Source organism: Poecile atricapillus, chromosome 3 (assembly GCF_030490865.1).
Source record: "Poecile atricapillus isolate bPoeAtr1 chromosome 3, bPoeAtr1.hap1, whole genome shotgun sequence".
Taxonomy (NCBI): Eukaryota; Metazoa; Chordata; class Aves; order Passeriformes; family Paridae; genus Poecile; species Poecile atricapillus.
In genome coordinates, this window is record NC_081251.1 from 32,007,638 (window position 1) to 32,021,307 (window position 13,670).

The window sequence follows — 13,670 nt, forward strand, 5'->3', positions numbered from 1 at the left end:
AATGATTATGGATGTGGATGCATCTTTAAATATCAGCACTGTCAAGCTTCTCTTGTTTACTGTTTAATAAAAACTCTTGGAACACTTTTATCATAAAAGTTTAACTTCTGTCTTTCAGAGTACTTTGAACATAACAGTTTTGAACAATTCTGTATAAACTACTGTAATGAAAAACTGCAGCAATTTTTTAATGAAAGAATTCTGAAAGAGGTACGATATATTTAATGTTATATTTGAGGATTTTGTTTTTTACTGTTATAGTTGAGGAATTTTTTTTTTCTGAAGAGATATTTAAAGTAGCACTGCTTTTCATAAGATTAAACATTATGTTTGAATAAAAAAAATCCAGTTGGCATGCTGTTTCTTTCCATATTATATGACATCTGGTTGTATCAGAAAAGAATCTGGATTTTTGAAAACCAGCAGTGAGGTATCCAGAGATTGGATAATCGCTAATACCTAATGGAAATATTTAGTTGAACAGGCTTTTCATTAAGGTGCTAATGCTGGGATATATTAAGCTGTATAAGGGAATTCTGAAATATGTATTGATTTATGCTATATTTTTAAAAATTACTTAATGTTTATTAAAAAATATATTTTTTTCTTGATCAGTAAAAAAAAAAATAAAAAATTGAGTGGTGGTTTCTCTTTTCAATTACTTTTTTTTGTAACTTTAGGAACAAGAACTTTACCAGAAAGAAGGCCTGGGGGTTAATGAAGTTCGTTATGTAGATAATCAGGACTGTATAGGTATGTACTTCTTGAATTGTCAAGCTTTTTGTTACTGTTATGGGGAAAAAAGCTTCAAGCAGAAGAGGCAAAATATGCATAGCACTAGTAATTATATGGTTTTATATATAGCCTCATTCACTTCACAATCTTAAGAATTCATAGGCATTGCTGCAGTTACAAACATGAGCAGTTTCATCCTTCCCACAGGAAAAAGTTGGTAGTAAAAATTCCTCTTACATGAGCAGTTTCATAGAGAATGGAAAAAAGTTGGAAAACTGTGAGTTTGTCTCTAATAGATTCAAGAGCAAGAATTTCTGTGTCAGTTTTCAAGGGCTTTGGTGTATGTATGTGAGAGGTCAAGGCAACGCAGTTGTGAAACTACCACTGTATGCTCAAGTCTGGTCTGTCTTTCCTAAAACAAATTCCTGTTTCTCACTGGATCCATTATTAAATGGAAATATTAACCTTTTAGTTTTGTTGTGTGATGAAATGTGGATGAAAAGCTTAAAAATCTCCCCCAGCAACTGAAGCAATTATTGCATAAAGACCTATGATCATACTATAAGAAGACTTGGGCACCTTTTGGATGACTAATTTCAGCTTGAGACCAAGAGTTGAAATCAAACAATTGGTTCATGATCTTTTTCTCCCATGTTCCACAAGAGTTAGAACTTCTAGATTTGATGGATGTCCTATACATACCTATACAAATTAAGATATATAGAATTGATTTGCCATGACTTCCTGTATTTTGTTTAATGGTTTTCCATAGGTACTTTTGTAGAGAATCAGATCAGTATTTAGATGTGTAATAATGTTCAGTGGTGATACGAGTTCATATATTCAATTTTTGTAAATATATGTTTTTTATTAATAGATTTGATTGAAGCAAAATTAGTAGGTGTACTGGATATTTTGGATGAAGAAAATCGTCTTCCCCAGCCAAGTGACCAGCATTTTACTTCAGTTGTGCATCAAAAACACAAGGACCATTTCAGGCTCTCGGTAGGTTTATTTCTATTGTCTATCTTCTTTTAATGAAACAAGTTCTTGGAACAGTTGATAGTAACACTTCAATTTAATGAAAATATTTCGTAAGAAATCTCATACCACTCAGTCTGCACAGTCTGTACCTCTTTGTTAAGGACAGGTTTGGTTATTAGATTTGATGAAAAGTTCAGTGAAGGCTTCAAGCAATTCTAATATCCTGCTGAAACTAAAGCCATATTCTTCACTGATATTTGAAGTTTGTTAGCATGTAAAGCATGAAAAGGAAGTAAAAACACATTTTAATTTAGATTGTTTCATATCAGATGAGTTTTTTTGTTCTTTTCAGAAATTGCTTGCTTTGGAGAACATTTGACTCATGTCTAGTGTCTAGCTAGCACTTCAGAGATGAAAATAAGAATCATACTAGGAAAATGTTTTTGTTGTTTATTTTTTAACATACAGCACTGTGTGGAAGATTAAGGCAGATTGCTGCAATTTATATCCATGAATTGTGTTGAAATTAAAAAAATACTGAAAAATTGCAAGCAAAGGAAGCCATCCTTTATCATCCATTTACCAAAATTGTCTTCCATTTACCTTATGTTGTTTCTGCTTAATCCTACTTACCTGAATTGCTGTGCAGTGAAACATTTTGGTGGTATGTGTATGATCAGCTGCGTGCTTGCCTGTTAAGGTATACCATCTAAAGCCAGATCTTAAACTTCTGTCTAATGCTATCCATATAACAAGGCTATTCATCAGCTGTCAAATGAATGATACTGAAAGTTTTGATTAAAGGCAAAACCAAAATCAGCTGGCTGGTATTAGCAATCCTGGTGACTTGTATTTTGAATGCACTGTATTTAAGAGTGTGGAAGAATTTGAAATTAGGTTTTTAGAATATTGTAGTGTGGATAGGAATGGTAATTATCAGCACAATTGTACTTACAGGAACTGTACTTCTAGGAAATGTGATTTTTAACTGTTCCTGGGAGTTCATGGTGGTGTTCTAAGAATAAACTTTTTCTTAGTCTCCATTGCAATACTTCTTTGTAATTCAACTTCTTAATTCCAGATTCCCAGAAAGTCTAAATTGGCTGTTCACAGAAATATCAGAGATGATGAAGGCTTTATTATCCGACACTTTGCAGGAGCAGTATGCTACGAGACGGTAATTTTACCTATGGAAAACTATGTATATTGTTTTTGTAGAACATTTCTATTTTTTCAGTGCATATAGCTAAAATGGCAAAATTTCCTGTGATCAGAAGAGAAAATCAAATGTTGATATGTCTTAACTTTGAAATTAATTTTTTGAGTATTTGACAGAATTGACAGTTTCTTTTAACTTTGCAGGTTACAGCCTGTTTTAATGATGTTTTTGTGCATAAGTTTGTTTCAAGTCTATAGGTAATGATGCCAATATCAAATATATTGATTCACAATCTACTGCAGATTTTGCATCAAAGGGTTTTTATATCCAGAGGAGAAGAATAAACCATGTGGTATAAAAGTATTGTTACTGAAGAGTACCTTTTTGGAAGCATGATTATTGTCATACACAATCCCCGTCACACTTCGTGTTTTCCATTTCTACTGGAAATGGACTCATTCGTGTAAAAATACAAAATACCTGAAATTGGTGCCCTCAAAATACATTCCAGATTCTTGTGCCTTTTTGACTATTACTTATTGTACAAAAACACTGTAAGGCCTGAAGCCAATATCTAGACCAATATCAATTTTCAAAAACAAAAGTTTAGGTTGAAAGGAAGATCCATAATACTTTGTTGTTCTGTATAACTCCAAGGACGCTACTTGCAAAGAGGTCTTTTTGTCTATTGAAAAGAATGTGCTTAAAGGATTTGTCTTTATGTACTTCAAAATACTCCAAGAATAATAATGATTGCTCTGCTGTTTTGCATTCTGTGAGTTATTTTAAAATTAAGAAAGTTGAAGCCTCTGTGTTACCTACATGATTTTTCTGAGGTTGCTTAGAGTAGATATCAAAATAATAAATGAAATTGAAATTCCAGTAAAATTTGAGCCAATTTTTATTTATACCAGGTATTCTATTTTTAACTATGTACCTCATCATGATGCACTAATAATGCCTTAGAGTGTCTTCAGGAACAGAGGAGACAGATTTGATCACATAAACTCTGCTGTCAGAGCTAATCAGATGTGAAGTCCAGAAACTGTTAATATGCTTGACTTTATCATCTTTCTCAGAGGGGCTTTCTTAGCTTGGGCCTTAAAACTTTTGGACAACAGCTGCCTTTTAGTACTTCTGTTACTTGTTTTTGGTTTGTTTTTTTTTTCCTCACTGCACTTTCAGCAGTTCTCAGTTTGATTTGTGGTGCGGACACTGTGGTGGTTTCACAGATGCTTATTTGGGTGCATTCATATCCCTGTCTTGTGTCTTCACGGCCCAAGGAAACTTTGGAGGCTTGTGTTTGTCCTTTGATTCTTACCACCCTTTTATGGGTTATCTAGCAAACTGGTATTTTCTTCAAAGTAGTCTTGGCCTCTTCCATTCATTACTATCAAAGTCTATTAAGTTGCATCAAAAACTATTGAAGATTTCATTAATATGAAAATGGATACTTATGTATTGATCTCTGAGTTTCAATGTAATGTAATGTTCTTCTGAAAGTTGGTGATTCATTTCAAATAAATAAGACATAAAGTCTGTAGGAAGGGTCAGTATGTTTTATTAAATCGAGTGTTCATAAATAGTCATAGTACTACTAAAATAACCTGTTTTCATTTCATTTGCCAAGCTGTGTAGATGTACCAATTGAAGCGTGCATATTAATTCCCATTTCACAATAGATCAATATTACAATCAGTGAAGGATTAAACTTCTCAGAACTCCCAGGTGATGATGATGTGCTGAATGCTGGAAATGGAAGGAGGATAGACATTGACAAAAAAACAACTGATCTCTTTAAAGGCACCAAACCTTTCTTTGGGTTTCATAATTCCAACGACATCCTTCAAATTTAAGAATGTCTTTTCTCTCTGGCACTAGGGTTTTGTGTATCCAGCTGAAAAGTTGTTTGAAATAATATATGAATATGTACCGCATGTATTCTTGCTGATTTTTGAATTAAGTATATATGTTTCCTTTAGTTTTCTAATTAGACTGAAGTAACTTGGACAGTAAAACAAATGTGCTTTTATCTCTTGGGTTGTTTTTTCAGATGCAATTTGTGGAAAAAAACAATGATGCTTTGCACATGTCCCTTCAGTCTCTTATATGTGAATCCAAGGACAAGTTTGTTCGACAGTTGTTTGAAGCCAACACTAACAACAACAAGGATCCCAAACAAAAAGCTGGGAAACTCAGTTTCATCAGTGTTGGTAACAAATTCAAGGTAAAATCATATAGTAAAGAGTCCTGTCTTCTATAATGTATGCCAGTTTTATGTTACTTGAATTAAGAAGAACCTCAGGTTGGGACAACTAGCAGTAACTTGAGATTCAGAAGAAAATTTGGTTAAATAGATTGTTTTCTTCTGTTGAATTATAAGAAACTGGTGTATTTAAGCCACATGCTATGCATTTCTGTCAAAAGTATCTTCCATAATAGTCCTTACAGGGATTATACAGTGATTTTTAGGTCAGAATCTTTCAAAGCCATATGGAAGATTTTATTCAATAAGTTTTGAGAATTAAATTTGGATTCTGTGGACTTTAAAAGGTTCTAGATGTGATGAAATGTGTTCTTCCATCCTATTGTGATTATGCCTTCTAGAAGGTGTATTGATTCCCTACAGTTGGCCAAACTCAAAATTCAATACCTAACCACTGTTTTTCCTTTTCTGAAATATATACTTAGTCACAGCTTACACAGGAAGATGTTCATTGTGCTGAATGTTTCCTTTCTCAATACCTGAATCTGATGCTTCTCCTCATTTTCTCCTTTCTTCTGATACTATAAAGCTGACCTTCAAACCTTGTCTTCTCCAAATGTTTTCTGCATCCTTTTCTCATTCAGCAGTTTTATTTTAGCTGGACTATTCCAGCTCAGGATGGCTAGAAAGAGAACAATAGGGGAAATAAGAGATGAAAAGCAGGCACATCGTGGGCTGCAGGTAAATTTTTCAATCTCATGGATTTACAGTTGGTAGAACTGCAGCAATTTCAGCAAGAGCTCTTTTCAACACGTCTGGGCCAGATCCAATGAAGGATTTGTATGCCTTCAAGTCAAGTGCTGAAACAGTTTCGGTATGCTACCTTACCTAGGGCCACCAAAAACCTACCTCATGTTCCTAGCTAGACTCCTTACACAGTCCCTGGGGAATGCAAGTATCTTAGATAATCCAAAAAACCTTCACCTAGAGTGAGACTGCCAGTAGCAGAAGACTGTTTCTGCATTTCTGCTTTATATCAAAGTTAAGTACTGGATCAGGACTGCAAGATAAATTCTTTCCTGCATAATCATGTCTTGTGGCTAGCATTTGGAACTGTTCTCTAAAGACACAGGGGCTGAAGAACCGGAAGGATATGGTAGCAGCACACTTACTTTTCATAGCAATAGTATTCTCCTTCAGATCTATACTGTATTCAGTGTTCTATAACTATTTTATTTCCTGTAGTGAGCACCAAGTTATTGGTCAGTTTGACAAAGGGTGTTCTTGTTACAACCTTCTGCAGTTGTTTGGTTGGGTAGTTCTTGTTACAACCTTCTGCAGTTGGTTAGGTAGCCAGAAATAAAATTTTCATGGGCCCAGGAAGAGTAGAAGGCCAAGTCTGGCTTGTAAGTTAGTGGTTTTGGCATTTAACTGGGAATTGGACAGACTGCTGTCTTGAGTTTTGCTCTGAAGATTCTTTTTAACTCCTTCCTATTCTATAGTGATTGTTGAATTAAAGTGTAGCAACTGATATAAAATACCATCTATAATCTAAAATACTACCTGACCATCAGGTAGTGTGAAAATTTGCATACAGATAGGCCATGTCCTGAGCAAACCCTGCAGCCATGAATCTGCTGTAAATGAAGGATCCACAGGTTTTAGAACTGTATTTTTAAAATGAAATCAACTGGCAGATCTTTTGAGATAGTTTCCTCTTTCTTCCATCTGGATTTTCAATTTCTCTCGGATTTAGCACCCCATGTTCAGGTCTTGGGCATTATACCACTGCCCAATGAGAAGTGAATTAAAAGGGATGCATTTTTAAAGTGAAGCAGAAATTGAGTGGGGAACTTTTTTGGATTTCCTTTTGAACTTTGGTATTCACTTCTCCACCTAGAACACAATTAATGTCCTCTTTGGATCTGGCCCATCAATCTATAATTCTTTCAGTGTTTTCAAGTTTCATAGCATTTCAAATGTACGTGTTCCAGTAATTCATCTAGTGTTACCTTCCCAGACACAGCATGTGATGCTGATGAACACTAATAGCCTTGAAAATTTCACTTCAGATGACATCAAAATAAGGTCTTTTATCTTACTAGATATTTCATCTCTTTAAGAATAAGAATTCTTAGTGCATTAATTTGTAAGTCAGTTTTCTGAACTACTGAAATTAGAACTTCTTCTAATTATATAAATTATTAGATGATGTTGCACAGGCTTCTTTTTATGAAATCCTTCACAGATCCCTTCCTTATAACTAATTAAAATTAATTCTCATAAATCAGTTGAGAAAATAATGATTAATTTATTCTCAGATCTTCAACATGATTTGAGATTATCCTTATGGTGATGATGAATTAAATTGTGACAATTCAAAGAGCAGTAATTTTATCAATACACTTTACTCATATATGCACATTTTGTTGGAGAAATTCACCTGAGAATGTCTCTGGCTTATTTCTTGTCAAATCACAGAGTATAAGGAAGGGGTATTTTTCCTCATGCAGAAATGTATTTTGTTGATGGAAATTAGTCTGTCTCTTGCAAACTTAAGTGTTTCCAACTTGAGAAAACATAATTATTATGATCAAGTTGAGATATAAAAAATATGTGTAAGTGAGAACTGAGCAGAAGGTTATTAGTGTTTGTCATGTTTCTTGTGGCACTCTTTCTAACCACATCCATGTTAAGTTAAAAAAAATCCCAAACCGATTTTATTTACATGAGGGACAACTGCCAGCTGTAGGTGATGCACACCACCCATACAAGTCTTGTTCTTGGATTCAAGGTAATTGAAAGATCTGGCTAAAAAAAAAATAATTATTCACAAGTCAGTTTCCAGTGCTAAAAATGAGTATGTTAGGACAATACTGAGTTTTGTATTGCTGCAGTCTATATACTTAAAGTTTGCTAATGAACTAGAAAGGGTGACCCAGCAGTAATTTATATGGCAAAACAGACACACCTCTAAAGTAAAAATATTGCTATTTTTATGATGTGGTTTTGGAATATTTTATGTTCCAATTGCTTTCAATAGCAACTCTAAATTGTTTTCTCTGATTGCCTTAAGTCTCTGGTTATCCTGAGGAATTGACTCCAAATAATAGTAGTATTGCAGTCTTTTCTCATCACAGTATATTTAAATGCAACATCAGTAAATATAATTTTAAAATCGTAGTTTTTTGTCATCAAGAGAGAATTAAAAAGTCAGAAGTTTGGAAATAAAAATAGATTATTGCAGGTAAATGTGGACATAACTTCAAAAAAACACAGAAGAAAAGACTGACAATATACTTTCTGTATTAATTTTTTAGCATTCAAATAATGCTTATTATAGATTATATTTGGGATTTCACAGATTTTCAGTGTGGTTTTTAAAAATGATTGCTGATTGGTCTTATTTTTTTTTTTATATAATCTTATTACATAGTCATTATTTTTAATTTTCCCAAATGGATGTGCATGGTTTTTCATAACTATGTTGTAATAAGTGACTAGTCCATGCAGTATTGTCATACAATTAAATACAAGCAATTTCCTCACGGCCATTCATGCACACTTGCATGATTTTGTCTATTAAAATTTGTGAATGTTTGGTTAATCAGTTGTGTCTCACTAACAATGAACATGCATGCAGTAATTCTGTACCTCTGTTTGGTGTGTATATTTGTGTACTTACCATGGTAAGGCTCTTGAAATACCTGTTTTCTTTTACAGACTCAGTTGAACTTGCTTCTCGAGAAGCTTCACAGTACTGTAAGTATACATACAGATGTAGGTTCACAGTTTTCTGATATAAGGCAAAATAGATTATCTCAATATTATGGCTTACAATAAATGTAATTAGTAATTGCTCTACAGTTTGCAGCTACATGGCACTTCGGGAACATCTTCCTGTGCCATGTGATGGTTATTGATTTACTTAAAAAAGGAAAATCCACCACCTTCAAAAAAGTTGAAGAATGAAAGTTAAACAATTTGAATAACCAATATGAAATCTGGCTGTGCTGCAATCTTCTTTTCTTGTCACTTTTAATTCTTTCTGTGCATTGGTTATAATTGATGACTAATTTGACTAAGAAAATTTAGAAATGTTTCTTATTTAAGAAGTAATTTATTATTAATTACTGTTTTCAGATTCCATAAAGTCATTAAAAATATATTTTTTCATTTTGCTTTTTTGACATGCTGTAAATGCGCAGGTGGTCAAAGAACCTGAAACCCCTAATGAGTATTTGTTAATTTGGCTGATGTGATCAGATAGTTTGTGAAATTCTCCATGTAGTAAAACATGCCACTTTTTTTTAGAACTTGGAGTTGTAGGAACTGTTGTTTCTCTTGCCACATGTTCTAACCAATTATAAATATTAGGGTATACTCTGTCAAAAAAAGAAAAAGGGTGGAAAACCAAGGGAAACAAATAAATGAGGTGCTGGAGTATATCCAGCTTATAAGATTTTACTGTAGTCATGAGGCTGGTCTGAAGGGTGATCTATTTCACCCAGAATATTCTGGAAATGAAATACAGTCCAGGGAAAAAAGTGTGTGGCCAGGCTTCCAGTTTGAAATGCTTGAGTTTAGCTAACCCATGATTGAGGAGATATTGTTAATGTGGAGCTCCCTTGGCAAGTGCTGTCTCATTCTCAGATGGGAAATGGCAAAAGAGAGAATATGCTACAAACTGGGATTAGTACTATGTTTTCTCAGTCCCAATTTTGTTTCAGTATATGCAGTGTTGTCCTTAGCAGTCACCTGTTACAGCAAAATCTGAATAGTTGGATGGTGCTTGGCAAAATGTTATCCTTGATGAATGTGAAATGATCAGAGAGAGTAGTGGTCAAAACTGTAGCACCCATGGTCATAACAGAGGAGCAGAATGGAAAACCACCAGGGAAGGGCGACTAAAGCTGTGAGCCAGAAGAAGTTGTAAAAAGTAGAAGTTAAGGAAGGTCAGGTTCATCTGGCATAGTTCTGATATCAGGAGTCTGTTAGCATGTTTGCTGATCTGAACTTTGGGGCATTTTAGTGTTGTTCCAGGGCAGTAGGATCTAGAGTTATAAAGCATAGATTGTATACATGTGAAGGAGAATAGTTGAGTGAAAATTCAGCAGAATTGAGGATCCAGTTAATAGCTTTAGCATTGAGATCAGTTACATCAAGACCAAGGTTACAGTGCAAAACTTGATATACGAGAGAAAAAAAATGGGGCTGGGACTTGATTATATTTAAGGACCATTCCAACCCCTTAACATTTTATGATTCTATGATAATGTCAGCATTTCTCTTTTAGAATACTATTATTTTGTATTTCCCCCCCCACCCATAAGTCTTAAATCATTAACTGCTGTTCTAGGAGTTTTAAAAATCTGTGGATTTTGCTAACTTCTTGCTTTGGTCATAGGGATCGAGCTTTATTCGCTGTATCAAACCTAATCTAAAGATGACAAGTCACCATTTTGAAGGAGGACAGATCCTCTCTCAGCTTCAGTGTTCAGGTAATGTATGCCTCTTGTATATTTCAGTCTGATTTTTACTTTGGTGATTATATATTACCGTAAGCTTGAAATATGTGGGATGAAAGCAGTATTTCCTTGCTTGAACTGGTTTCTAGAAGGTGGGTTTTTTATGCCTTATAAACAGGTATTTAGATTTTTAGTAAATTAGCATTCATTTTAGTCAATAGGACCCTAGAAATAATTCATCTGAACTGCCATGAAGACTCTCCTTGCAAAGAGCTGCCCACAGGATTAATAGGGCACCCGTTCAGTCTGGAACAATAGAATTTTAAATTTTTATGGCAGTTGAAGTGTTAGAAATTCTTGTGTGCATTTAAAGGCAGTCAGTGTTATAGCTGAGATATCTAATAGTTGAAGCACGCCACTGTTCTTTGATTTTATAGATAATATGATGGAGTTCAGTTATATTTTTTACTTTCTCAAAAGTTTCTTTATATCACTATTAACTTGATTTGGAGCTAAATATCCAACATGGATAAAATGCTGCATCTTCATTATTCTTGAAATACTAGATGCATTCCAAATTTACAGCTTTATTTGCTCATGCCCCACTGAATATTTGAAAACAAAAGACAGTATAAAAAAATTAAATTTCTACTGAAAGCAAGTACACAAAAGATTAGGTTTTACAACAGCAACCACAGGTTAAGGTCTAACTTGAAAACTTAACTGCAGCCTCTGTTGATAGGATAAAGTAGTGGGTCAAAAGTGGTATGGCCTGTGCTGCTGAAATAATTTGAATCTTACTTGACTGTCTGGACTTTACTGATGTCATAGTTGCAGCCAAAATGTAGTAACATTATCCAGGACATTAGAGTTGCATCTTAGCAGCTGACACCTTGTATTTTAAATACACTAAATGTTCTAGCACTGCATATATTTTTGAGGTTGCATCTGCACCACATCTCACAAATACCATTCACATGATTAAAATAAAAGCCTGGTTGGGCATTATTTGGTGGTTTGGAGTATGGATTTGGGATTTCTTCCCTTTAAAAATGCAAATGTCGAATCTACTGAGAAATAAAAAAAAATTTTAGAAGAAATATTAGAAAAAAAATCTATAGATGATTGAGTGTTACCCCTCTAGCAGGGAGAAAACTATATGGGCTTTTCTTATGTGTTCTACAGGCTTGATGAAATCCCAGCTGAACTTTGTGGTTTAGTCTCTGAACAATGCCTTTGAGTCTTATGTCGTAAACCTACTGGTTATCGTAAAATTCACTGCTTAATTTGCGTGTTACTGATACCAGCTTTTGTGCATGTGTCTCTGTGAATTTAGGGATGGTGTCAGTTCTGGATTTGATGCAAGGTGGTTTCCCGTCTCGAGCTTCATTTCATGAACTATACAATATGTACAAGAAATACTTGCCTGAAAAATTGGCTCGACTGGACCCTAGACTTTTTTGCAAAGTAAGAAAGAAAATAATTATTCTGTATCATCCAGGAGAGGAAATGTATTGTGATATTAGTTTTTGTGTTTTTTTGAAGGTGGGAGAATATAATAATTTCTGTTTTCTCTGTTTCAGGCCCTATTTAAAGCCCTGGGACTAAATGAAAATGATTACAAATTTGGGCTAACCAAGGTGTTTTTTAGACCGGGCAAGGTAATCTTTTTTTGTAGTTCATTATTAAGAATCTTAGAATAGTTTCAGTTTGAAAGTAGCTTTGAAGGTGACATTGTTTGCACATTGATAAAAGTGTGGCCAACCTAAATAAGGTTGCCCAGGATTTTTGTAAATAATTTTGTTCATTTTCTTTGAATAAACCACAGAATTAGAACTGATACAGTTGGGTTTGTATTCTAATTGTTGATACTACAGTATTTCTAATGCAATGTTTGTATTCCAAGAATTATGTTGACTATTAAAAAGAGGAAATCAGAGCCAAGAAGAAATATTTTCTAGAAATATCTGTTTACAGCTGAAATCTCTTTCTGTGATTCTGAGCATTGCTGCTTCTATTCAGTGAAAGGAGATGAAGTTGAGAGCTATTGTGATGAGAAAGGAAAATTACTGTAAACCCAAAAGAATGTTCCTCCTGTCGTGTAATTACTGAAAAGCAGAAGCACAGGATTTTCAGAAAATGTAGCCTTCAATGGGAACCATATACAAGGGTTAAAAATTGAGAAGTGCTTTCAGCTTTAATTTTTTTTTCATATAATAATATAATATATTTATATCATATTAAATATAATATATAATAAGATATATATAATTAGATGTGTCTGGAAGTTGTGGAAGGCCAGAGTTCATTTCCAGGATGTAGAAAAACAATTGATTTTTAAAAATTTTAGCAATAAATATTATTGGTGATTAATGAATAGTTATATTATTCAAAATGCCGATTTTTAGACATCCATAAAACAAACATATAAAAAAATCTGTAATTTCTGTTACCATTATACAATGAAGTGTAATAAAATTTATCTGCTGACTTCAGTTGAAAGCTTATATAATGACATAGAGTTTATGTTAAAAATATTTTAACATTTTAACTCAGCATGATCTTAAATAATAGTGTCAAACACTCTCTGTCCTCCTAATATGTAAAACTTGTTCTAATTATCATTTAGTTTGCAGAGTTTGATCAGATAATGAAGTCTGATCCGGATCACTTAGCAGAGCTGGTTAAACGAGTGAATCGCTGGCTTATCTGCAGTCGTTGGAAAAAAGTTCAATGGTGTTCTCTCTCAGTGATTAAATGTATGTGCTTTATGTTTTATTAAATATAAATGTTTGTAAAAATACAGCAAAGCAATTATTATTACCTTGAAATGTGGCCAAGGACATGTATAGCAGGTGGTTACATACTGAAGTCTGAGTAATTGATTTCAAGGTTGGTGATATTTTTCTTGAAGTTTACTGTGCAGAGTAGGAGTAACATGGTGTGGAATAGAGATTGGCACTTGTGGTGTGCTTCAGTAAAGGTGTCTGGGAGATAGGGAAAGGTCTTATGCAGAATGTCAGCAATCTCTAATAACATGGAGGGTGGAAACTGTGCATAAAAATGGAGAAGAAAAGCTTAAAGGCCTTATGCCAGTGCACACATGGCTGTGCATTTG

At 33.9% G+C, this 13,670-nt stretch overlaps 1 protein-coding gene across 2 annotated transcripts in view; it reads left to right on the forward strand.

The window, feature by feature from the left end:
• MYO6 (myosin VI) overlaps window positions 1–13,670 on the forward strand; it is a 102,622-nt gene that overhangs the window by 64,548 nt on the left and 24,404 nt on the right. For both annotated transcript variants that reach the window (XM_058835291.1, XM_058835292.1), the window contains exons 14-23: window positions 119–210; window positions 681–753; window positions 1,613–1,740; window positions 2,801–2,896; window positions 4,932–5,105; window positions 8,808–8,846; window positions 10,492–10,585; window positions 11,889–12,019; window positions 12,136–12,213; window positions 13,182–13,311. In XM_058835291.1, coding sequence (XP_058691274.1) covers window positions 119–210; window positions 681–753; window positions 1,613–1,740; window positions 2,801–2,896; window positions 4,932–5,105; window positions 8,808–8,846; window positions 10,492–10,585; window positions 11,889–12,019; window positions 12,136–12,213; window positions 13,182–13,311 — 1,035 coding nt within the window. The remainder of the gene's footprint in view (window positions 1–118; window positions 211–680; window positions 754–1,612; window positions 1,741–2,800; window positions 2,897–4,931; window positions 5,106–8,807; window positions 8,847–10,491; window positions 10,586–11,888; window positions 12,020–12,135; window positions 12,214–13,181; window positions 13,312–13,670) is intronic.